At 41.3% G+C, this 25,617-nt stretch overlaps 3 protein-coding genes and 1 long non-coding RNA gene across 5 annotated transcripts in view; 2 read left to right on the forward strand and 2 right to left on the reverse strand.

The window, feature by feature from the left end:
- On the forward strand, positions 1–12,061 carry LOC108881203 (WD repeat-containing protein 47). Of its 2 annotated transcripts, none has more exons than XM_018673047.2 (16): positions 1–623; positions 3,032–3,222; positions 3,556–3,639; positions 4,222–4,306; positions 5,038–5,346; positions 5,623–6,062; positions 7,284–7,380; positions 8,348–8,520; positions 8,613–8,870; positions 9,112–9,187; positions 9,467–9,624; positions 9,920–10,089; positions 10,180–10,350; positions 10,667–10,798; positions 10,989–11,207; positions 11,730–12,061. In XM_018673047.2, the coding sequence occupies exons 2-16, from the start codon at positions 3,065–3,067 to the stop codon at positions 11,870–11,872; spliced, it is 2,673 nt and encodes an 890-aa protein (XP_018528563.1). In that variant the 5' UTR covers positions 1–623; positions 3,032–3,064; the 3' UTR covers positions 11,873–12,061. The 2 variants fall into 2 exon arrangements, with proteins under 2 accessions (XP_018528563.1, XP_018528562.1); XM_018673046.2 differs by lacking the exon at positions 1–623 and adding an exon at positions 1,503–1,715.
- Positions 11,035–17,307, reverse strand: LOC108881209 (uncharacterized). Its single transcript, XR_001960591.2, has 5 exons — positions 17,284–17,307; positions 16,910–17,019; positions 15,946–16,093; positions 11,627–11,868; positions 11,035–11,172 (listed from the first exon to the last, which is right to left on the reverse strand). It is a non-coding gene; the product is annotated as an uncharacterized LOC108881209 (long non-coding RNA).
- On the forward strand, positions 14,039–19,788 carry lim2.2 (lens intrinsic membrane protein 2.2). The gene is made up of 4 exons (XM_018673053.2): positions 14,039–15,591; positions 15,960–16,100; positions 16,393–16,527; positions 16,887–19,788. The coding sequence occupies exons 1-4, from the start codon at positions 15,414–15,416 to the stop codon at positions 16,955–16,957; spliced, it is 525 nt and encodes a 174-aa protein (XP_018528569.1). The 5' UTR covers positions 14,039–15,413; the 3' UTR covers positions 16,958–19,788.
- Positions 17,766–25,617, reverse strand: part of si:zfos-943e10.1 (GRAM domain-containing protein 2B) — a 17,429-nt gene continuing 9,577 nt past the window's right edge. Inside the window, 13 exon segments of the mRNA XM_018673052.2 lie at positions 17,766–20,086; positions 20,792–20,899; positions 21,417–21,516; positions 21,879–21,971; positions 22,302–22,398; positions 22,586–22,654; positions 23,105–23,176; positions 23,367–23,417; positions 23,419–23,466; positions 23,563–23,666; positions 23,758–23,830; positions 24,075–24,138; positions 25,279–25,458. Coding sequence (XP_018528568.1) covers positions 20,068–20,086; positions 20,792–20,899; positions 21,417–21,516; positions 21,879–21,971; positions 22,302–22,398; positions 22,586–22,654; positions 23,105–23,176; positions 23,367–23,417; positions 23,419–23,466; positions 23,563–23,666; positions 23,758–23,830; positions 24,075–24,138; positions 25,279–25,458 — 1,078 coding nt within the window. The 3' untranslated portion in view covers positions 17,766–20,067.

Consider the following 25,617-nt stretch of genomic DNA (forward strand, 5'->3'; position numbering starts at 1 on the left):
TTGTGTAGCCTAACGATGCTGCTAAGCTAGCGAGTGTTGTCTGTCCGTGTACAGTGAGTTTGTCAGGCTAAATCAGCCTTAAAAGTCTTTGGTTGGTTCAGTTTAACCTGCAGGAGTTTGTGAAGCTGCTGTAACATGTTCTGCTGCGATAGAGGAAATAAATTAATGAACAAAGTGTCAGCAAAGTGAAAACGAATTCACAGCATTCCCCGGCGTCTTTACTGCAGAAATGAAATGTGGGGTAAATCTGTCAAACAGCAGAGAATTACAGCTATTACAGGTGATGAGTCGGAAAAATATTAACTGTCAGAGAAAGAAAATATGCAAGAGGAATAAGAGTTAGAGAGGGGTCGACTCGCTAAAGTCACTCGGTCAGCCGATTAGTGGTCAGTGGGAAAGCGAATCGTCTACAGGCGTCCGATTGAACAGAACCTGAAGCAGCCAGATGCTGTTTCACTGTCAGAGGCTGTGAGAAGATGAGTCTCCTTTTTCCAGAAGTGTAAAGGATTACTTCAGGACACAGCTCGCACTTCATCAGTCACATCACGATATGATGCGTATCGTCACGTCTTCTGAATCGCGGTGCATCGTGTGACGGTGCATTGTTACACCCCAATTTCACAGTGAGTATCACTTTCTGAGTGTCTACCCAAACACAATAACCACGATTTTAGTTTCAGCATTTGGATTACCAATCAGAGCAAATGCTTTAGGGTCCCAGACCCTCAAGGGCTCCAAAACACTCTGAAAGGTGTTCAATAATTTGTACTACAAACACACAGCATCAACCTGTTTTGCAAAGATCCCTTGTGGTACAAATATAACACACAGAGAACCTGTAATCAGTAGGTGTCCCATCTCAGGAAAACTTTGGGTCCTGTATGTTTGGGCAAATAATGATGCTTTCCATGTGTGCACTGTGCTGGACTGGAACTTGAGGAGAACAGGGCACATGCACAACATTTGGGTGTCTGAGGTACTTCTATTTTCCTGTCTGTATTTCCATTTGAAGCTTTACTTCTACTGCAGATATTGTGCTATTTACTTATCTACATTAATTTGATAACTCAAGTTTCCTCACAGATTCTGATTATTAAAATCAACAAATAAATGATGATGCATTGTTATAGGTTTAGATAAACGTCACTGGTCCCGTTGGGGAAATCCAAGCTACCTAGCAGTTGTTAAAATAAAATCATTAAAGTGATGTACACATTAATTCTAAATATACATTACTTTGGAATGTGTCTCGATATATACCTTTGTACTTTTACTTCAACTTTAAATGCAATTATTTACAAATCCGTAAAGTAAAAAAGTTTTTAAAAAAAGGAAAAAAAAGAACACAGTATAATACACATTTTGCTTTTATTTTTAATTTTTCGTTGCAGTATAACCACTCATTTAGTTATAATATAATCTTCCAATCTTTTTAATTTCCCTCTGCATCAGTTCAAAGTTTGTCTGCCGTGCAGTAGGTGTGACTACAGGGGCGTCATCGCTGCAGTTGATTGGTGGTTTTGCGGCTGCGTCCGCATGGCAACCGCGAGCTGTGTACAAGAATTGAGGCAGAAAGGAGCTCCTGAAACACTGGCAGAGATTTCAACCTTCAAACACCAAGTCCTGTCCTCTTCCTCGTCGACACTGTTAGATTTTGAGACTGCAGACAGCGCGGAGAGGCTTTAATGCGGCGTGTCGTTGGCGCAGACTGACAGGTGAGGAGTCGGCACGGTTTAACGGTGGCGTGTTTTTAGCCTGGAGCGTAGTTTCACACGATACACCCTGCACCTCGGAGGGAGAATGAATGACATTCACTAGCTTCTGTTGTCGTATGTGTTTGTCCACTGTGCGGCTGTGCGTGTGAGTGTGCGCTGTCATGCCCAAGTAAACAAGGTGTTTCTGAGCGCACATGAGGTGCTGAGGTTGTCAGGTTTGGGCCGCAGACCATGCTGTCACATCCAGGACCTGAGCTGGATGTCGCTTTCTGTGCGCGGGTTGGGTGGTGGCGGGGGTGCGGGGACGACAGGGCGGTGTCACCGCCTCTCTGCCTCCAGCACCGGCACACCGGAGGCATCACTGCTCTCTCAGCCTTTTACTGCACTTAGACACAGGGCGAGGGCATCATGCATAATAAAGAGCCCTTCATGTCTCACTATAGCTGCCTTTGTGATGCTCCATTGTTTAACCATTTATAGGCCGACCCCAAAGAACTGCATCATTGGATATTTATTAAGAGAAGCATAGCATAACTGTTCACCATATTGGAATATTATGATATTATGAACACCAAGTGCAGAAATATCACTGTAAAAACTGCAAGTCCCTATATATTAAATCAAATAAGGCCAATATAAGCTTAAAATAAAACTCACAAACACACTTAAAGTCACTACTGGAATATTCCAGAAATAGTATGATTTGGTGATACATAGACACAATCTGTACTTAGACATGTAGTTAGTATAAGACATTCAACACATCAGGTTGATGTTGTTATTGAGCAGAACAGTAGACACACTAGAAGTCCCTGCAGGAATATAATAGTAATTGGTCCACAGTGTGTAAGCCAGTGGGTGCCAGCTTGTTGAATAAAAGTCAGCATGAGTGTTTGTCAGTGTTTACATCATTAACATTGATCTGAAACCGTTAAGCTGCCCGGGCATCCTTGCCTCTTGTTTCACACACATCTCCATCCACATAATGAAGGATGACTCTGTAAATTAAATGATGCATCAAAGAATTGACAAATTACTTACCCATCGTGTTTCTTTAATAAGAGGCTAATGTTTTCATCTCTTATAATTTTGTCAGTTGAACATCTCAAAAAACTCAAAAAGACTTTAGACAGATTAGTTTTTGCTGTAACATTAATTGATTTAATGAACATTGATAGCAATAGCCTTAAATAGTGGATATGTACAGTAATTTCTGAATGAAACTCTTTGAAATCAGGTTATGAGCCACTGTCTTTTCTTGATGCAACTGTGCCATTAACATGCCTGTCTACTACTCCCTTTTCTCTGTATTCCAGCCAGCTGTAAGCTGCCACCACAGATCTGTAATCATGACGGCAGAGGAGACAATCAACATCAAGGAGGCAGAGGTGATAAAGCTGATCCTGGATTTCCTCAACTCCAGGAAGCTGCACATCAGCATGCTGGCCTTAGAGAAGGAGAGCGGTGTCATTAACGGACTGTACTCTGATGACATGCTCTTCCTCAGGTATGACACTACAACAGACTCATATGACACACAGGAGAAGATCAGAGTGTACTGAAAGGAAAGGGCTGATTAGACATTTGTAGGGGGACAGAGCAGCCCCAGAGACACAAGTATTGGACAGGATGTGGATTTATATACTTTTCAATCTCCCAAGATGCACTTTTCCACCATTTTGTTTTCTTGTGTTGCTTTTTTTTTTTTTTTTACTAAATTCACATTGTTGCGGTTGACCGCAAATTTTGACTCACGAAGCAGTACCACTGTGATGGGAAATGTGATGGGAAATAGAAAAGCAGATGCTTGTTAAAGTGTCCATTGGCTGCTTTTCGACAGGCAACTGATTCTGGACGGCCAGTGGGAGGAGGTGATGCAGTTCATTCAACCTCTTGAAGGAATTGACAAGTTTGACAAGAAAAGGTGAGAGAAATAATGTAGGGGATTATCCAAACCTGAATGTCTAAAATCCTGTTTTTATACTGACTATAGCTGTCATTGGTAGGACACAGTTTATGGACTGGTTGTCTGAGTATGCTTTTCATGCTCTGTTGAGCCACTATGTGCATAACATGAGGCCTGACTGAAACACTCATAGGGTTAGAATTGTCAGATTCCTGCAGCTGGAAATTGTCTTCATTTGAGTACAGTTGTATTTCCTGTTAGTCTATATTTCAAATATAATATTAAGTACTTTGTTGATGATGTTTTCCTTTACTGGTGACTGGGTTGGATTTACCAGTAAAGTAGGATACTGGTTGCCTCAGGAACTAAATTAGGTCAAGGCGCAGCACTGTCCTGGCATGATTATATCATATAACTGACAGCCTCTGTTTCTCACTGACCACCAAACACTCAGCACAGTTCAAGAGATTTTTAAACTATCTAATGAAAAAAAAAAAAACAAGTTTATTAAAATTATTCAACCCAGTAAATGTCACCTGAGGATTAATCAGTTCATGCACTACAAAATATATTTCTTAACACTGATATTTGTGTTTCCAGGTTCCGCTATATCATTCTGAAGCAGAAGTTTTTAGAGGCCCTATGTGTAAATAATGCCATGTCTGCTGCTGAGGACCCTCAGAACGTATGTATATTTTTAATTAGAAAACTAGTATGGATGTTGGTAATTTGAAAGTAGTCTAACTAGGCCACAAGCTGGGAAGCCAAATACACTCAAAATTCCCTTGAAAATAGCAGCCTGATGTCTCCCTGCTCCAGTGAAGCTGCTCAGTGGTCTGTAGAAGAAGCCTCTGATTGAACTGGGATGATAAAAACTGTATATGTAGGTGACCTTAAACTTCAATGACCCCAGGGAGAAACTGATCTTCATGTTAAGAGGTATATACAGGTCATGCATACAGCATCTCACTTTAAGACATACTGTCTGTGACCTCCTGGTTAAAGGACACTCTCTCTAAACCTCTCTGACAAATTGGACAAGTGTGTTACAATGTTTTTAGTCTTTTTACTGGCTGCTGTCTCCAAGGCCTTTTAATATGCCTCTTTGTTTTATATCACCAAACCCATACCAGTGGGATTCTACAAAAACAGGGCAAAACTCAGATGAAAGATATATAGACACAAACACATTCATCACTCAGGTGATTGTGATCTGTCTGACAGAGTCAATCAGGCTGGACCAATCGGAGTTGGACAACACTGCCTGATTTTTGATCCAGCACCAGTGAAAGTTTTTTGGATATGCGTGCTCTACGCCCTGTTTATTCTACAAAAATAGACTTCACATCATCAGAAAAAAAAGAATGATAACAGCCTCATACTGACAAATCCTCTGTAATTTTTAACTATCTACAGCTAGAGCTCACCATGCAGGAGGCAGTCAAGTGCCTCCACAGTCTGGAGGAATTCTGCCCATCCAAGGAGGACTACAGCAAGCTGTGTCTTCTCCTCACTCTGCCTCGCCTCACCCACCATGCAGAGTTCAAAGACTGGAACCCGAGCACGGCACGTGTCCATTGCTTTGAAGAAGCCTGCACCATGGTAGCTGAGTTCATCCCTGCAGACAGGAAGCTGAGCGAGGCAGGTTTCAGGGCGAGCGGAAACCGCCTCTTCCAACTGCTCATCAAAGGCATCCTATACGAGTGTTGTGTTGAGTTCTGTCAGGTAATATGACCCCTGAATATTGGAAGCATTACATGGAAACTCTGATGATGTTGCAATAAAAGATGAATGAATGAAAACATCCACTGATACCTGAAAAATGATCTGAAACATATTCTAATGCAAGGGTAACTTACAGCAACCTTTGCTGGTACAAACACCCATGTAGTTGTAGCTAACTGGCAACATCTAATGTAAATTTCCTGTCAGATCTCATTTGATCATAGAAATATTCATCAATTGGTCAGTGGTCTTAAAAACACTGTTTCTGTTTTCTAGAGTAAAGCAACTGGTGAGGAAATCACAGAGGGCGAGGTGTTACTCGGCGTGGATTTGCTCTGCGGGAACGGCTGCGATGAACTGGATTTGTCGCTGCTCTCCTGGCTGCAGAACCTCTCTCCAGGTGCCTTCTCATGCGCTTTCCAGCAGAAGACCCTCAACATCCACGTGGACCGGCTGGTGAAGCCCAGCAAGGCAGGCTACGCGGACCTCCTGACTCCGTTAATCAACCGCCTGTCTCCCTGCCCCACCTCGCCCTTCCGCCAGAGGCCTCACTCGGCCGACACCTACATGTCCAGGTCTCTAAATCCGGCTCTGGACGGTCTGTCCCACGGTCTGGCAGCGCAGGACAAGAGAGGCATGGAGGCGAACATGAAGTCTGCTCTCAGTCGGAGCCTAGTGGAGAATAATGTGCATCAGCAGGATGATTCACCTGAGAGGTAAGCTGGAGCACATGGTTTATGGTGTTAGTTGTAGGTCCTTGGAGCCATACATGGGAAGGGTTTAACAGGAATTGCTGCAGATAGGTTGATATACCAAGCTTATTTTTTCTTTCCTCAAGCTTTCTTAATAAGCTGTCTCCCTTAGCATGTGTATCTGCAACCTTAGGTATTAAACCCAGTGGTAGATCTTGTTGTATGGCTCAGTCTGTAGCTCTATTAATCCCATTAGCCCCACTTTAACAGAGACATATTGCCTCGTCTGTCATCTCCCACAGTGCTGCACAAAGCACATCATACTGCAGCTGAGTGTTGATGGATGCAAAGTAATCCAAAGCCTTCACCTAATGATTTGTAATTTAAAGTCTTATTAATAAGCTTTATAGAAATGAAAATCCTCCTGTTCTTTTTAGTACTATTACTTTTCCAAATAATAAGGCAGATATTAGTGGTGCAGAGTGCTTAATTTTAAGAAGCTGAATTTAATTTGGTCTCCATGGCTCAAGTAGAATTGATGCAGCTTCTGTGTTCATGTCTGGCTCGGGACCTTAGTTGTGTCATCCCTCTTTCTTTCTTGCCAGTCACAGAAGGAACCTTCAAGGAACCTTTGCTTTTCCCTGATCCACATTAACCTTCCTGCAGACAGGAAAGCACTAGCTCCAGTAAAAGAAGCCTATATGGCAGAGGTACAGTGTGGTGAGAGCACTCAGGAAGTAAGGCAAGATGTGTCTAATCACTACAGGGTTACAGCAAATGAAATGTTATGCCCTCAGGTAATAGGCTGAGATGGGGTTCTTGGGCATCAAATGAAAGAACTACTGTAAACTGAGCCGTTTGTTGGACTGTTGGATGTTGTCAGGCTCTCTCTGGCTCCACCTGCAGGATGCAATTAATGTGTACAACTGGTAGAAAGTGAGATGACTACAATCTGTGTTCAAGATGTCAACCTTAACAGAAATTTATCTTGCACTTATTTATGCCACTTAATTAATGATTACACTGAACTTAACATGTAAAAACTGAATATGTAAACTTTATTGAAGTGCTTGGCTTTGAAATTTCCCTTGTTGTTGTTTGCTAACAAGTGATAATACTCTGTGACAGAATTTGTTGCCCACATTACTACTATTACATTACTTTTACTAAATTCAGTACAATCCTTGAGTTTAACATACATGATTTTTTGGTTTGATTAAAAGAAATGTTTGCAAATTGACACAGGAAGCACCCACAGAGGCTGGATGGTCCCAATACCACACGTACACCTCTGACCCCTGGAAAAGATGGTGGGCCACCCTGCAGCACAGAGACAAATGAGGTAATAGAAACTACAGACTATTAGCAGTGCCTAGTTGCATGTGTAGTACATACCATAGATCAATGATAAGCACAAAGACATTTCCTATATGGAGGAGTGGATTGTCTCACTCACCTTTGGTTGCTCAGGCTGAATTGGTTTCATGACTTGTGAAGATTGTAAAAAGAAATAGCGAGGGTTGTCTGCCTGGTCACTTGAGTCAGTGTCACAGCCAGCCTGTCACAACCATTAATCCATATTTAAGAGATTTAGAATAGATTCCCCCTGAACTCCTGAACTGCCTTGCCTCTACACCGCCACTGCCTCATAAATCATTCCCCAATTCTCTACCACACCTGTCCGGGGGACACTCACGCCCTGCTGACCCTGTCCCAGTGAAGGGGGGGTGGTGGAGGTCATGGACACTGAAGGCTGATAATCTGGTCTAATGTGCGGTCACATCGGAGATGGCCCGCAGCTTCCATCATCGCTCATCTTTATGCATCCCAGGTCCCATCTAGAGGAGCAAAGTAGCTTGAGGATTGTTGTGTGTGTGTGTGTGTGTGTGTGTGTGTGTGTGTGTGTGTGTGTGTGTGTGTGTGTGTGTGTATGTATGTGTGTGAGAGAGAATATACTGTAGACCCTTCAGATATGATGGGGTCCTTGAAAACTTTTTATGGGATGGATGATGGGAGGACGAGGCCCTGGGAGTTGAAGAGTTGTTAGTAGTGGCTCTTGGGAGAGTGTTTGTCCATTATAATCTGGTGTGTGTGTGTGTGTGTGTGTGTGTGTGTGTGTGTGTGTGTGTGTAGTGGCAGTGAGTGCTGCCAAGCTTTGAAGCACAGAATACCGAAAAGCGATAATAACTATCATTCAGGTTAAAGGGTTTGCTCAGGTAAAATAAATCCTGTCAGAATGTTGCTCTACATAATATACTTTTACAGTGTGTTCATTTTTTAATGTTGGTTTACTGTGTGTATTTGTCTAGCATTGTGACTCCACAGAGCACATACAGGAGTTTTATAGGCAGCGCCTCCGTGTGCAGCAACATCTGGAACAGAAGCAGCAGCAGAGGCAGCTTTACCAGCAAATGCTGCTGGAGGGAGGGGTGAAGCCACAAGATGGAGCCCAACACAACCTCACTGAGACTTTCCTCAGCAGGTGAGAAAGTCCTATTCAACCATTCAGCATCAGTAGTTTAGTGAACATAGCACAAGCTCAATGCCTCAAGAGACATTATTGCCTTTGTCCAGATCCATTCAGAAGTTGGAGGCGATGAACGTCAGCATTGACCACAGAGGAGATGAGGTGATGTCACATCTGGGCCAGCAGTGGAACGGACTGACAGGAAACAACGGTACCTCAAGTCCCAGGACTACCAACACACGCCACACTCCAGATGCAGGGCTGCCAAGGGACAAGCCAGGTGGTGTGAGCAGCAGCACCCCATTAAGGACCGGGAGCCATGGCTTGCCCTCCCTCAGCGAGTCTCCAGTTCCTGCCAGTCACAGGTAAGAGCCTGTCAACTGTATGGTAATCAGCCATTACAGAAACACCAGCATCATAAGAACTAGTCTCATATTGCTGCCCATGAGTATGTAACATTTACTTCTCATGTTGCTCTGCAGCTCTTTACATTAAGGTTTCATTAATGATGAAATAGAATTTGCATTTGACTCTGAACCCTCTGTGATTCTGCAAAATAAGAATTTGTGTGTCTCTTTATGTGTATGCATGTGTTGTGAATGCCAGTGCTGAGAGGATCAGAGCATCTTGCCCCACTGCACAAGAGGATTCTAGCTGTTCTGCGACACGTAACATACAAGAGGTACTCCAAACTACCAACAAAACAATCTACCATGGACCTGTCAGTCTGTCTCTGTTTTACTTGAATAGTTCTGAATAGTTCTATTTTCCCCGCTGCTCCACATCATCAATCTTAGTCTAGTAAATCCTGACATGTTTAATTGTCCAAACTAGTTAAAAATAAATTCTAAAATGTATTTACAGAGAGGACATGGATGTAATACACAGGTTAGGTCAAATCTGTGATGACAGATCATTGATTCTATTTCTGAGGATAATTGTGTCTGATCTTTTTGTACAGCCTGGGAAGTCCAAAACACAGTTTGTTAAAATCAGCCAGCTGGAGGACACACAGGCAGTACGTGCAGTGGCCTTCCACCCCTCAGGAGCGCTCTATGCTGTTGGCTCCAACTCAAAAACCCTGAGAGTCTGTGCCTACCCTGAAACCGTGTCCACCAGGTAGGAGCCATTCACACCTATATATAATTTCAAACTATCAAACATTAAAACATTACCGGTTTTCCCAGATGCAGTTTTTCAAGGCACTTTGCAGGTAGGTTGTTCCGAGTGTGTCAGAGTCACCCCAGACAGAATTATTATTGACCAAAAAAATGCTTAATGTCAGGAAAAGGGCTTTAACTGTTTAATCAAAACATTAATAAACATTAATATTCTGGTTTCAATTTGATTGCAATTTAGAAAACCTGCCTTCTTACACAGTTCTGAATCTGTTGTATTTCCTCGGCTCATTCAGTGGTTCTGGTGCAGTCAAGCAGCCTGTTGTGCGCTTCAGGAGGAACAAACATCACAAGGGCTCAATCTACTGTGTAGCCTGGAGCCACTGTGGACAACTGCTGGCCACTGGCTCCAATGACAAATATGTCAAAGTCCTGCCTTTCAGTGCAGACAGCTGCAATGCCACAGGTACCATTTAATGTGTTTTTTTAATGAGGGCTGTGCGTCTGTCTCTTGATATTGAATTGAATTTAATTTCTCTGTGTCTCTGTGATTAAGGCCCAGACCTGGAGTTCAGCATGCATGATGGTACCATCAGAGACTTGGCTTTCTTGGAGGGCCCTGAGAGTGGAGGGTCCATCTTGATCAGTGCCGGAGCTGGAGACTGCAACATTTACACTACTGACTGTCAGAGAGGACAGGGTCTTCATGCGCTGAGTGGACACACTGGTATGTTGAAAAAACAGTCTTGAGGGAACTCAGTTTACAGATATAGTACAACTGTGAACCTCTCATACATAAACATTATTTTTTTTCTAATTTGTTCCATAATGAGAAACCAATTAACTCTTAAGAGACACCACCATTTTTGGTGACTGCGACAGGCGGCGGGTCATCGTTTGGAGTGAAAAAATGTCAAAATTTCAGGAGCAGCGACATAAAATAGTCACATTACAATCACTTGAACAAGGCTTGTAAACACAATAACTTCTTACAGAAATTTAAAGATGTCTGAATTTAAGACTTCACCATTTTATTTGAACAGGTCACATTCTGACTCTGTACACATGGGGAGGGTGGATGATCGCTTCTGGCTCGCAGGACAAGACGGTTCGTTTCTGGGACCTGCGGGTGCCCAGCTGTGTCCGGGTGGTGGGCACAACTCTGCACGGCTCAGGTGAGTCACAACATGACTGTCATTATGACTGATCTTTCAATGTGGCTCTTCAATGAGATACACCAGTCCCTTGTTCTTTGAGTTTAAATCTTGGTAAAGAAAAAACAAATAGCTGGCAGGCAGTTTTAAGCCAAAAGTGTTATTTATTACTGCTCTTTTATAATAAATAATATGTTTGCACTTCACACAGGAAGTGCAGTTGCTTCAGTGGCAGTGGATCCCAGCGGGCGCCTGCTGGCCACCGGTCAGGAGGACAGTACCTGCATGTTGTACGACATCAGAGGAGGACGCATAGTTCAGACATACCGGCCTCACAGCAGTGACATCCGCTCAGTGCGCTTCTCACCAGGAGCCCATCACCTTCTGACTGGCTCCTATGACAACAAAATAATCATCAGTGACCTGCAAGGTAACAACAACACACATACTGTGCACAAGGGGTTAAAAATATGATTAATTTGAAGAAAATTTCTAATTTTATGATTCCGTTTGAAAAGGTTGATGCTAATTATTTTGTGTCTTTTTTTTCATGCATTTTTAATTGAAATGGTGCAGACGGTTATAAGGCAACACTGTTCTTTTTATGCCTCTGTGCCGGCGACAACTGTGGCTGGAGGCATTATGTTGTCCATCCATACATCTGTCCTATTCTTGTGAACATGATATCTCAGTAGCACCTTCAGGAAATTTCTTCAAATTTGCTACAAACATTCACTTGGACTCAAAGCTGAACTGATTTTGGTACATTTTGGTAGTCAAAGGTCAAGATCACTGAGACTTCACAAAACACATTTTTGTCCACAACTGAAGAATTTACACAGCAATTACCTGCAACTGGACTGGTTGACGGGCATACGACCATTAAGTGGTAGTTCAAGTTTCTCTGAATCATGATAGCAGTGTGTGATGTTTCTCTTTTCTCTGACCACAGGTGACCTGACAAAGCCCCTCCCTCAGACAGTGGCAGGAGAACACTGGGACAAAGTGATCCAGTGTAGGTGGCACCCCCATGACCGGACCTTCCTCTCCTCCTCTGCAGATCGAACAGTCGTCCTCTGGGCTCCGGGCCCCTGAGAGTCCAACAGAGAAACACTGGTTAACAACAACAGCAGCAGCAGCAAGCACAAGAAGGCAGTGTGCACATACAAGGGATCCATTTACTATTACGGGGAGTGAGTATGTGTGTTTGTGTGCATACATACGGTATGCATACATATCGTGAGCATCAAGCTGTTTATATGTTGCTCAGTTTAAAGTTAACTGTGTGTGTGTATTGTGTGACTGACACATTTTTTGAGACAGAAAATCCAGTCACTTAAAAAATGAGTCTGTACTTGGTTGTGTGTGTGTGTGTATTTGAATACTACTGTATATGTCTTTGTGAGTATGTGCCAGCAAGCAAACAAGGCATTCTGGAAATACGCATATGTGTGTATTTGGTTTTGCAGTTTTAGTGTAATTTAAATAAAATTAAAGGAAAATTCTAAAAATGCTTTGCAAATGCAAAAAAAAGAGGAAACAAGGATATTTTAGTGTTTCTATTTGGAGTCCATGTGAGGTTAAATACTTACGGTTAAAATATTTACGGTGTGTGTGTGTGTGTGTGTGTGTGTGTGTGTGTGTGTGTGTGTGTGTGTGTGTGTTTGCTTGATACCCTTCTGCTTTTGGCTTTGTAAGTAGAGCATAAAGAATAAATGGAAAAGATGTCATTAGAATACAGAGTTGACTGATGATGCCTGTATTGAAAGGCATGAGTAAGTTCACTGCACACTTTCACATTAGATTAGTTATTTTCTCAAAATGCCAAACTCCATATACATCAGCCATAGTCAGAGCTTCAAGGTCACTGGAGATGTAGGAAGCAGTGACCTGGACCCTTTATTTTGTGGAAAGAAGCCACATTTGGTTATGCATATCATAATGTGCCTTTTTGTAACATTTGTAGAGATTTTTTGGATATGTGGATTAATTAAGAGATTATTTATTTGCAGCTTTATCTTATTTTTCCATATGCCTTGTCATTTACGAATTTATTGTAATGGCAGAAAATGATCACTCATTGGGCATTTGTGCACACCTGTAGAAATTCCCCAAATGTTTTTCCCACAATCTGTTATTGAAAACTGAAAGTAATTAGTTTATCATGCAGAAAGTCTCAGGATGACAACAGCTATCTCCTATACGAAACGATCAAAGAAATGAGAGAAAATGTTGGCAGGTGAAAGTTAAGGCAATGGTAATGATGCACTTTAAAGACAAGAATGCTGCTAGACTGCACAGGAGTGAAATGACAAATCTCATGTCATGTTTTTAACTTTTACAAATAAGGATCTTCACTTTTACCAGGCTTTTACTGAGCACCCACGCAGAAATCTGATGCATGCGAGAGAGAAGGTGGTACTGGAGAGAATACACGCCATGACATATCATATTATGAATCATATTTTACATGATCTGCGGTTCACAGTGGCAAAATCATTGCCATTGTCCACCTGTGTGATTTTAAAACAAAGTCTGTGAACACAAATGTGTAACGATAAAAGGATAAAAGGGGTCAGTGGGGTTCAAACTGTTAAAATAGTGGCTGTCTGTCATTCTTGCTTTTGAATAAAGGTATATTTAAGTTACATTCAGCCATCACGCTGTTCTTTAATGTGTTCAGTTGTGTGTGTGTGTGTGTGTTTCCAAATAGAGCTTAAAGTGCACACAGGAAGGCACACGATGCACACAATTGCAGGCATATGCTAACGCAAGGTTCACAAATGCTTACTTTCTGCTTTAGGCAATTGCCTATGTTGCCAATGCACAGGAGGACTGCCAGTGCCTGTCCTGCATACCCCCATCACTGGCGTGGCCAAACTGTGGGGGGTGGGACATGGTCATGTCCTTTGACAACAAAGAATCTTATGATGCACTCACTGGAAGTGCCAGACCTGATGAGCTACCTTTGAGAAAACATGGAAAGGAATAATTGAAGGAAAAAGAGGAGGTGAAATAAGAAGTCATCATGCAGGAGACAAAGCAAAGGACCAAAAGCAAGAGTTTACAGAGTGAGAGATGATTGGTGGTGGTGGGAGGGGGTGACTGCAGAGAAGAGAGCAAGTGGGGGATTTACCATCACTCACATGCTGCGCTCGATCATTCCCTCCCTTTGTGTAATGGACAATGAATGCCAGGGGTACAGGGCTTAAAAAGGATACGCACACAGTCGAAGCCAGCAACCCTGGAGAGACAGCAGCCAAACCAGAGGTATCAGGAAAAAAAACTTGGACTTGTATTTAACGCACAGCCAGGGAGATACCACTTTCTTTGAGGTTTTAAAAGGAAAAGCAACAACTAAAAACCTGGTTTTGGAGACAACAAGAACAACTAAGGCATGGAAGACATGGAGTGGAGATCTACTTGCGCTTCTCTTACTGGGAAATAATCTGTGCAGCTAACAGCCTAGGCCTGGGACCCAGTTGTTCACATTGCTTGACAAAAAAAAAAAAAAAAAAAAAAAAAACAATACTGCCAGACACATTCAGGATTCTGATGTATGGTTCTAATTTGGATGTGCTTTCAGGATTTGGCGGAGGAATCACTAGCTCCAATGAGGAGTTGAAATCAGTGTATGAAATCACTGGTTTGCTGGCTGGGTGACAGGGTAACAGTGCTGACAGTTCAGTTGTTCAGTAGTGGAAGATTAGTTTGTGGTGCATGGAGGGGAATTAGTGGTGAACAATGACTCTGAACTGCCAGATAGGCAAGCTTATTGTCATACAGCCGTTTGGGTCAAGTGCTTTGCTGGCTATGACCAATTTGCCAGAGTTTTGAGGAACGACCCAGTTACTTTGTATTAAAAATGCTTCATGAGGATCATCTGTTAATATTTCTAAACCAGAAACCTCTTTTAAAAGTCATGTTTTGAGAGACTGCTCATCATTGTCTCATTTTAAAGTATTTAGCAGTGTAAAAGATTTGATACATTCATTTTGTTTTCTGAAACACCTGTGAGCACCTTCATACAAATTTGGCAACTCCGAGAAGGCAACAGGTTTGCATATGTCCTGGACATCTTCCATTGTGGATGTTTGGTTGATTTAGGCCTGTTGCAAATTCAAGAAGTTTCTAAGTTCTGGCATGTAAGAATGCACTCCAATCTGAAATAACTGAACTGTCTGATTAACAGGGGAATAGGTGTGATGATGGTAGTATACTGTAATGTAGAACTGACACAGATATTTGACATTTGTTATATTTAACAGACATGATGGAGGTCATAGTTGGTCATGCACACACTCTCCAAATATTCCCAAAATGTACAGTATTATAGCTGCATGTGTTCATAGTTTAGCATCTGCTGTACTTGTGAGTCTAAATCAGAGGGGACTTTGAAAACCAATGACAGCTAACTAACCCTAACCCTAACCCTAGCTTGATGAACAGCATAAAATGCCTCTAAAGCAAGTTGGGAATTAATGATGACAGTTAACCCATATAGCTTCACTGGACAAATGCTATTTCAGAGTATGAGTAAATCACTGAGTACGAGCTCTAAATCTCCCACTGTCCTCTCCTGTCTGACTAGTTGCTGAATGTTTAGGAGGACAGCGGTTCCCCCAGCTTCTCCACGATGCTGTATTCTTTAGCAGGAGGAGGCACACTCTGCGGTGTGGCCGCCCTCGTGCTTCTCATCGTGTCTACAGCAACAGACTTTTGGATGCAGTATCGATACTCGGGGAGCTCAGCCAATCAGGGGCTTTGGAGGTTCTGCATTAACCACAAATGCCATGCTCACACCATAACTGTAGGTGAGTACCCCAGAGAGAGGACATAGGTTCCTATTAATGCCACTGTTTGATATTTTGAGTCTTTAAATCTTGCCATAGAAAGAACACTTTCTTAAACTGTACCAACAGCATTTGAACGAAAAGCAAAACATCAAATTTTTACACAAATACACCTATCAACATTTTTTTTCAAGTCCCAACAGCATAGTGTAAATGGAGTTCTACAAAGCAGGTTCACAATGGCAAAATGATAAATTAATGTGAAGATAAAAATGCCAGCATGCAAACCAGAATACAAGTATTTCTGGTAAATTCACCATTCATGTAAAAGTAGGCCCAAGTGTAGGTATCTGTTGATGAGTATGTGGTCCTTACTTTTCTGTGTCCAGCTTTCTGGGATGCCACACGGGCCTTCATGTTACTGGCGGTGCTGAGCTGTTTTGCTGGCGTGGTGCTTGGCCTCAGCGCCTTCACTAACGGCACCAAGAACAGGAGGGTCCGCACAGGCGGCATCGCCCTGGTCCTGTCAGGTAACACACAGAACGTCAGGTGGTTAGAGAGACTGAGTCTGTTCCCTGTAGGAAGTTCAACTCTTATTTACAGGTGAATATGTTGCCACAGGTTGGGTTTCTGGTCCCTCTCTTTTTGCATTAGGGTGTTCATCTAGTCTGCAACTTTTTCTACATCAAGGGTTTGGGTAAAAACATGTAGATCAACACTGATGCCATCCGGTGAAAGGCTTCAAGGGACAAACAAGTGAAGTATGTCACACTTAAAATACACTCAGCTGATTTTTTTCCCCACATTATTGCCTCTCCTCAGGTTTCCTTGCTCTGCTAGCTTTGGCTATTTACACTGGAGTGACTGTGACTTTCTTTGGCAAACGCTTCGTGGACTGGCGCTTCTCCTGGTCCTACATCATTGGCTGGGTGGCCATCATTCTGGCTTTTGCAGCAGGTATTATTGTATTTATAATTTTAGGAGTAAGGTTGTTTTTATTGTGAATGAATCTCAAGGACTACTACTACTGTCAGCAGCCTGGATAAGTAAGTGATAACAAAACTTCTTGTTGCACCATTTGCTCAATAAATCAATATCAATATCCATATATATATATATATATATATATATATATAGTGCAGGAAAAAAAGCTTCATGCTTCTAGTGTGCTTTTCCTTTCTTGACAACAATCAGGTGTAATAGTAAAGAACTTTTTTTTTTTTTTCCAAAGTATGCATACATCATTTTAGAGTTAAACTTCACTTATCATAATGCGTAATTTGATGAAAATAAAGGCTTTTGTCATTTTCTTTTAGGTGTGTTTCAGCTCTGTGCTTACCAGAGAACCACTGCAGAACCTCCTCCCTCAAATAACCAGGACAGCTGAACAAGATGATCACTGATTAGCTCCAAGGTGTTGCCATGGATGTTGCAGCTGCTGTTGAACACCTAGAATGGAATAAATAGAGATCATAGACCCCTGTGTGGTTAAATGTTTTATCTTTTTCTGTTTTTTTTTTTTTTTTTTTTTTTTTTTTATCTTGACCATAACTACAGGGCTCCTGAAGGTCAGAACACAACAACATTATGCAAAACACAGTTCAGAAAACACATCATCATTTTGGAAAACACTGACATTTCTAAAAACACTACAATATTTTCAAACACACATAATTTCAGGCCTTATGCTGAGGAATGTCAGAGAGTGCTCACCAGCTCTTCAGCTTAAGCTTTTCTACTGCGATATCTGTGTGTAAGAGACTCACCACTAGATGGCAGTCTTATGCCACACACAGGAGGCAGTCCACACTGCTGACAGATGAAGTCCTGTCTCCCTTGCACCTTGTTAGGTAAAGTGAAACCAGGTATCTCACTAAATATTCTGAGAGTTTCTTGGCTGTGTGGTCTTTCAAAGCTGTGTACTTAGCTTCACATCAAATCAGGCAGGGTTTGGACCAGATAACCAAAACCAACACATCAATAACTGCATTTTTACTAGACTATACAATTAATCCTTGTGAGAAATTAGGTTGTATAATCAAACAGTAACAATTGTCATTTAAGACATACATTCTAAGCATGCAAGTGTGTTTTGTCAGTGTTTTCACTGCAGTTTACTGTAGTTAATCAAATTCACTTTCCATCCAAATGATCGAGCCTTGTGTAGGAATAGTAAAAGGCAAATACACAGAACATTATTTACTTTGCAACATTTGATTTATTTTTAACAATAGCAAAGCCATCTCACAGAGACTACTTTGAATTACACAGAATGCAAATAAATATATATATATATATATAGGACCATAGTAGAATTAAGGACATTAACAACCGATACAAAATTATTTACAACACTTTGAATAGTGCAAAACCACACAAATACTGCCCTCATCATTGAGATTCTTGCATTGAGTCCATTCGAGGACAGTGGATGTGTGCTACCCCCTGGTGGGGGATTATAAAAACTGACGGTACTGTATATGGCATGTTGACAAAAAACCCTTAGCGAAACATTATGAATGGGACTCTCCTGAAACAGGGTGTAGCAAAAGTAAACCCATCCGCTACATCTGGTCAAGAAGAGTTTCCACAACAAGGGTGATGTCAAATCACTGAGATGTGGCGTGGATATGCATTGTTAGGTCAGTTGAAAAGGGTCATAAGAGGGGAAAAAAAAAAAAAAAATCAAGCATTCTGAGAAGCTCAATACAGTTATATCAGTTAGTAAAGTCAAGTGAATCGCGATGAAAAGAAGTATTTTTTCTCATAGGGACATTTGAGAAGCCACCAAAGCCAAGATGTACAGAATGTGAACCCCATCATGAGCACTAAACGTTGAAATGACAAAGGAAAAGATGAAAACCTAAAACCACGTGGCAGGTAGTGCCCACCACCCCTGAGTGAAAACGATTTTTTAAAAAGGTCTTAGCACCGTCTGATACCACAGAACACCAGCTTTGCCATTTCTTCTCAATCCAAACACAGTGTCATGGATTGTGACAGGCACAACACATTTTCTAAAGTGCGCTCGCTCACTTGAGCTGTTCCTTTCACTCACAACTTTTTTTTTTTTCCTTCTTACATAATTTCTTCCCCAAAAACATCAAGCTCCATTTAAAAACAGCACACAAAGATAAATTACATTTTGCCATGCATAATAATTTGTTGCATATTGAAATTTCTTTTTGGGACCACTTGCTCTTGCTGATGAAACCTTGGACCTTACAGCAAGTGTATTTGTATATTCTCCACTCTGGGTGATTAGAGTGAGAATGCATATACAGTATCAGTCAAGTGTCAATTTTGCAGACACATGCATGAACATTAGAAATACATTATCGGTGCTACTTTAAATAACCTGAAAAATTCTAGAAATGCCACTTGGTCCTCAAGAGGCCTGTCAAGGAGAGAGGTTTATACTTTAACACAACATGGTCGTCTTTTTCTTGGTAGACAATACATCAACAGACTGAAGCAGACAGATTTTAAGTCTACTTTTGAAGACCAAAGTCATAGAAAAGTTGTTCACAAAGACACATGGATGCCTCTGAGATAACCTCCTCGTGTCCTATTGTTCTAAATATTTGTGCATTGATTGATGCATTCATCCAGTAGAGACTGGAGAAAGAACCTCTGAGCATTGATCATTAAACACGTTTAAATCATGCCAAACACGAGGAAAGGTAATACTGCAATCATTTCTGATTGGAGAAAGAGAGAAAGGATAAAGACCATCAGGAGAGTATCAAGCCTCCATGGGCTGATCTGAATTAGAGATCTCAGCTATCATCATTTCAACCCACAGCTGATTAAGAAGAGCCACTCGAAGAGAAGTACCCAAAGGTTACTGAAGTCAAACAGAGATGTGTATATACTGCAGATAGATGGAAGGGTAAATAAGAGATAGAAAATCAATTAAAAGTCATCTCCGTGCACTCATGCAATAGACGTGCACAGTGTGCATCTTTGGCTATGCATAGCACTACGTTTCCTGTGTTGAGGTGCAATAATAAGCACTACAGCAGGCTAATGCTGATTGGTATAGCCCTGTTCAGACTGCATGCTCAGGGAGAGGAAAATGTATGAAGGACAATGGGTAACATAAGTTCACAGCTGTGGAACAGTTTTTTTTTTTTTTCCCCAGGAAAGTGCCCATCAACTTGGCTAGCATGGCACCTTGCTGAGTTAGAGCCGTTTGGCTTTGGTTTGAATGACAGACACGCTGCAACCAGGCAGTGTGTATGCATTTTGGCTTGGCTCTGTGTGACTAAGTCGTGGCATGTCCTTTTTTTTTTTTTTAACTGCACTAGGAGGAAGTATAGCCCTTCAAGTTAACAAGTTGTCTTTGAAATTGCACAGGTTGGCCACTCTTCCTCAAGCCAACAGCTCAGCACAGTCTTGAGTACAATCAAGTTTCTCCTGCTGGGTTCTGCTGGGAAGACGCCAAAATAATCCTCCATTCATGAGTCAACCAATCTCTCCTTCAGTCACTGAGTGTTATGTGTCTTGGGGGTACCTGTGAGAAGACCAGAGGGAAACAGTTGAGAGTGGCATATCAACAGTAAACTTAATACACACCTAACAATACTAAGGTATTTAGTTACGTGGCAGCAAGGCCACACCTATTACAGGAATTAATTGTACCTTTTAACTTGAAAGAGAACAAAGCAAATTATGCAACAGAGTAAACACCAGATTAAAAGGAATATTCATTTAGATGTTAGATAATCATATTCTGCAAACATACCTACCTACGAAAATATTGCAACAGCATGCTTCTATGCTATGCATGCTTCAACAGCATGCATCTATGCTATGCATGCTTCAACAGCATGCATCTATGCTATGCATGCTTCAACAGTATGCTTTTATGCAACATTCCTATTAAAATAAAACTTTTTAACCTCAATTTAAGATATTTCTGTGTGTGTTGTACTCTTTAGTGTGGAATCAGCATGAGTATTGATAAAACACCTTGTTCCTCAAGCTTCTCCACACCATGCGTCAGAATGACTGACTAAAACCACAACCTGATGAGTATCAATACATTCTTGAGATGAACAGGAGGCATTTATTTTTTTAATACCCTTGTGAAAATAGGGGCACAAATAATATGGCTAACCCACATTTGTTCTTAATGGCACAGTGTAGTAGATTATGTTCAAGAGAAGGAAGGCCATGAAAAATAAAAGGCTGTAATCAAAAGAGAGAGACTTCTTACCCGCTCTGTAGAGTGAACTCAGGCAGTGCCCCTAGGGATGTCAGCTGTTCCTCCAGGGCCACAATACGCAAGCCAATGTAGCCTGAAGACAGCAGCAGCAGCACAACCCTGTAACACACAAAAATATAACAAGTCACTTCCACTGCCTTTTTCCTAACTCTTCAGTTACTGTGACAAAGCTTAATGATATCAGTTTAAAGCAGGAACATGGAGAACCAACAACAGCGGTCCAGCACCTAGAGTTTTATAGTCCTTTAGATGGCACTAAAAGGACTGTATGTCACACCATCAATAAACTGCCCTGCCAATAAATATTACAGTTCACAGTAAGCCTTTGGCTTAATTTGAATGGTTTTACAAGTTTAAGGGAATACGGTTACTGTTGCTTATGTTGAACTTGGCAAGATTTGTATTTTCTATTATGGAATGAGATCCAACAAGAATACCGAGTTTGTAACTACCTGGCCAGGTTTCTGACATTGCTAAACATTTCCTGTAAGAAGTGTGACTTCAAGATTGAGAATCAGATTTAGATTAGGAAGATAAGGTACTGGATTAAAGGATGACGGAAGAGAGAGATGAAGAAAAAAAAAAGAATCAACTAGAGGAAGGGGGTGCTACTCACAAAATCAAGTAAATGAAAAGTAGAGTGTTGAGGGTGCTGGCCTCTCTCTGAACCAGCAGGGACTTGGCTTTTTCTGTCACATTCCAAACCCACGATCCACCTGCACCAGGAAAAAGAAATGCAAACACAGCATGGATATCAAGGTTCCTGGTTGCAACACTTTTTCACTCAAGTTTTCATTGGTCTACAGCATTGTGATGCCTGCAGAGAATGAGATGCAAAATGAAGCAATGAGCAAACAGAAAAATTATCTCAACCTCATGAGAACTATTGCGTTAAAAAGAGAAATAGTGGGTTTCTCTGTGACTATGCAAGGTTTCAAAATAAGATGTTTAAAATGATGGTTAGTTTGTCTACTCTAACAACCACTTCACTGCTCTCACTGGTATTCACTTAGCTTTAGCTGGCAACTTATGTTAACTGGCAACCCTGTGTGTGTGCCTGTGTGCGTGTGTGTATTACCTGATGTGGACAGCTCCTCTGAAGAAGACGAGCTATCACTCTGCTGCATGTGCAGGGTCCTGAAAGCAGAGCCGTTTCCATTAGGCACTGCCTCTGCAGAGGAGGAGAGATGGGGGAAAGAAGGGAAAGACATCAGTGTTAGCCTGCTATCAGACCTTGGACTTTGTATGTCTACTGGCTAAAAGAGAAATGAGAACATGAGATAACAGCAAAACAACATACTGTGAACAGTTTTTTGTCCATATACACATAGCTGCTGTCAGCTGAAGATTAGCATAACTTTCAATTTACAAAAAACTATTCCATACATCATGGATTACTTACAAATATTATTTATTTAGATCTAACTTTTGTTACATGAACTGTTTTCTGCTAAATATGTACAAGTAATGTAAAGGATGGAGAACTGTGTTGACCGCTCACCTTTGTGTGGTCTAGGCAGAGGCTGGTCCTGTAAAGACTGAGACTCAGAGCCATCGAACTGGTCGAAACTGTCGTCTAGACTGGACTGACTGGAGTTCTGTTGGGAGACAAAGCAACACCAAATAATTTCAGAGATAACTTGGTTAGACAAGGGAAAGAAATTAATTTTTGTCACAGTTGCTGGTCTATCTCATGATTCAGGCATGTACAAAACTGTATGTATAAGTACTCAACACTCAACAATGTTATTTAAAAATTTTCACAATGGAGAAAAGGTCTCTTACCACAAGTTTGCTCTTGTCAAAGCTGTTCTCGGCTGAAGAGAAGACAGGGCTACTATTTGTGCTACCATCCTGTAACAGAATTATTTAGATTACAGTTATTCAAAATTTATTTAGACATGCTTATTATGATGGTAGCTCTGACAAAAGCATCTGATAGTCTGTATGGCCAGAAAGTGTGCAATCATGTAAAATACAAATAAACTGTTTAGAGATTTGGAACAGGGTTACAACATTAGTTTCTTCCCCTTCTCATTTGTAAAATTGCATGTTTACTCTCTCATTTTCTAAATTTGAGGTTAACGTAACAAGAAAATGTCCACAATGTTGCAATACTTTCACAGTTACAACTGAGGATTTGAAACAATGTACGTGTTCTTTGTATCAACACTTACCATAAGCTTACAATCTGAATGTAATGTGTAAGAGTTAGTGTGTGTGTTGTGTGTGTTTGTGTGCAGTTTCCCTTACAGCTTTACCACATTTTGATTAATTGCAGAACTTTTGACCTGAGACACTCACCTCTATCTGAGGAGAGACTGAACGCAGCAGCTGATAACATGATTCTCTGTTCCGCAGCGACACAAACAAGTACTGAGAGGGAATTAAAAAAAGACAGTAGGAATATTAGCTGTCTGCCTTGCTTGCAAGCTTGAAGCATAAAAGCGTAAGATTACAGCTAAAGCAGAGTTCAATGTGGTTGAGCATTTGATTTTGAACATCTCTACTTATTAAACAAGCTGTACGGTCTTGTCAAATGTTTGACTAGAGGTGAGAAACCTACCTTGTCTCCTTCTGTAGTACGGATCGACAAGGCATTGGGCACCAGCAAAGCCTGTGTTCTGCTTCTTCACTATGTGTATGCAGGAAACTGGAATCACTACCTGCAAGAGCACCAAACCACACACAGAAAAGTTGAGACATCAAAACCAGTCAAATCAAACATTAGTCCAAAAGGATGGGGCTGAGCTGCTGTCTACCTTAGTGTCCTTGAGTAAGACTGAAGAGTAGAAACAGGCATGGGTGTCTGTGATGTACAGCCGACCATGGTAGGGCACTTCCTTCTGCAGGGCACAGATGTATGCTGGGAGAGGAGGCGAACACAAACACTTAGTTTTATATGGTTCACTGAGTCCTTAAGCCATTGATTCTCTCTTTCATTTTTATTTACTTACCATGTATCAAGTCTTCACTCTCAGGAATGTCGGGAAACAACTTGTGGAATGTCTTGTTGTGCTTTATGAAACTCTACAACAAAATATACAGGAACAATTAAACAAATTGAAAGCAAAAGTTGGGACACTTTAAATAATGAGTAGACATTAATAGGCTGTCTTGGCTCAGGCTTTCAGTAAATGCGCAGGTCAAGTTTGAGGCCACACACACCCATTCACCAAACAATATTAATATAATACATCACACAGGTGTGTGCCACCTGTCAAGTATAATCTATTTCTTCAAATGTTTAAACTAAAAGTTAAAGTAGTCTTACACTTTGTGTGCCCGTGCCTTCTGTCCTCTCAAAGCCTCTGCTGTCAACATCAAACGTCTGCGACCTGCAGAGACAAAAGGCATAGCTGTCAGTTTAAAAAAAAGTGGTTTCAGCAGCACTGTTTTAACATGAGGTTATACAGAGACACAACGTGGATGCACACTTCTGTGCAGCAGATTCTATGTAGAATATGTATCTTCATCACTTTCATGCGGGAAATTCTCTCTATTACCCCCTGTGTTGCTGAAGAAAACTGCTATGGATGCTGAAGATAGACAGAGCTTCATTACCGTGAGAAAACTGTTGTAAGTTAACAGTTAAGGCCATAGGAAATGGAATGTTTCTCACGATGAACCAGTCAGTGGTTTGTGGGTGGAAACTGAGTTGCCTGGTATATTTGTATTCATACTGACACCAAGAGGGACTAAAGTAGAGCCGTGGTATAGTCAGAAAACAAACCTAAGGTATGATTTAAAGCAGATTGTGTACACAAGACGTTGCCTACAATTTAATGTTTTATGGTAGGTCAGAATAAATATCTGATGATAAAATCATTTCATGCAAAGTAGAAAAGTTACACATGTGTAGGTTTTCTGACATTTGCAGCAGTTTTCTTGCAGTGGGAGCCCAAAACTGCTTAAGTGAAGTTGGCCTATGCCCATTCTAAATTATTTTCTGGACCTATTTCTTGACTAAGTTTGGTCAGTGTTCAAAGATGAGGACTGCTCTTAACCTTCCACAAATATCTCAAATCTATCTCACGCACTGAATCATGTGAGAAAACAGTCAGGCTACAACGGCTGTGCAGTCATGTGTGTGTCACGACTGAACAACAGCTGAGAGCTGGGTAAGGTCTTGTGATGCATGTTCAGAGGATCTGTGAGTCTCCACTACATCAAATGTGTGATTTTATACATTTTAAGGCAATCTAAAAGCATATCAAAAACTGAAGTGTGACAGTAAGACCATGTCTGGGCTTATCGGTATACACATATAGAGACACATATAGAGAGACATTTAGAGAAGCGGCTCAATGTGACGGTGAAAAATTCTGGAATCTCTGTATACATGTATGAAGTATTACACCCAACAGTATTTAAGAACTTGCAGATTTCATTTTCTGATAATTTTACAACACCAAGTTTTCTTTTTACCCCAAGTCCAGCCAAAGAATAATTCCCCCTCTTTTCCCCATGGGTCTTACCTGATGGCTACTTGTCTGGTGAGGGTTTTATGTTGTTGCTGGATCTCGATTTGGGCAGCCTCCAGGCTCAAGGTTTTCCTGGTCTCCACTTTCTTGATGCTGCCATTGCTTAAGCTGCTCCTGCTTTTCTTCACTTTGGCCGGCAGCCCGCCACCACCACTGCTCTCTACTGGGTAGTTGCTGAACATGGAGAGGGAAAAAAACCCAAAGCACATATTTAGCAACAAGCAAAAATGTTTTTCTTATTGTAGAATCCCTTTAATTTTCTTATGCAGTGAGCATGTAGACTCTTTCTTGGGAGAGTTACTGCAAGTACATAGTGCAAGAAAGCATGATCAC

Source organism: Lates calcarifer, linkage group LG17 (assembly GCF_001640805.2).
Source record: "Lates calcarifer isolate ASB-BC8 linkage group LG17, TLL_Latcal_v3, whole genome shotgun sequence".
NCBI lineage: Eukaryota > Metazoa > Chordata > Actinopteri > Centropomidae > Lates > Lates calcarifer.

Coding starts and splice junctions, on each gene's coding strand:
- LOC108881203 (XM_018673047.2), top strand. CDS start 3,065: ATGACGGCAGAGGAGACAATCAACATCAAGGAGGCAGAGGTGATAAAG. Junction 8,521..8,612: donor ACTGAGACTTTCCTCAGCAG/GTGAGAAAGTCC, acceptor GCCTTTGTCCAG/ATCCATTCAGAAGTTGGAGG. Junction 10,090..10,179: donor AGACAGCTGCAATGCCACAG/GTACCATTTAAT, acceptor TCTGTGATTAAG/GCCCAGACCTGGAGTTCAGC.
- lim2.2 (XM_018673053.2), top strand. CDS start 15,414: ATGCTGTATTCTTTAGCAGGAGGAGGCACACTCTGCGGTGTGGCCGCC. Junction 15,592..15,959: donor TGCTCACACCATAACTGTAG/GTGAGTACCCCA, acceptor TTCTGTGTCCAG/CTTTCTGGGATGCCACACGG. Junction 16,528..16,886: donor CATTCTGGCTTTTGCAGCAG/GTATTATTGTAT, acceptor ATTTTCTTTTAG/GTGTGTTTCAGCTCTGTGCT.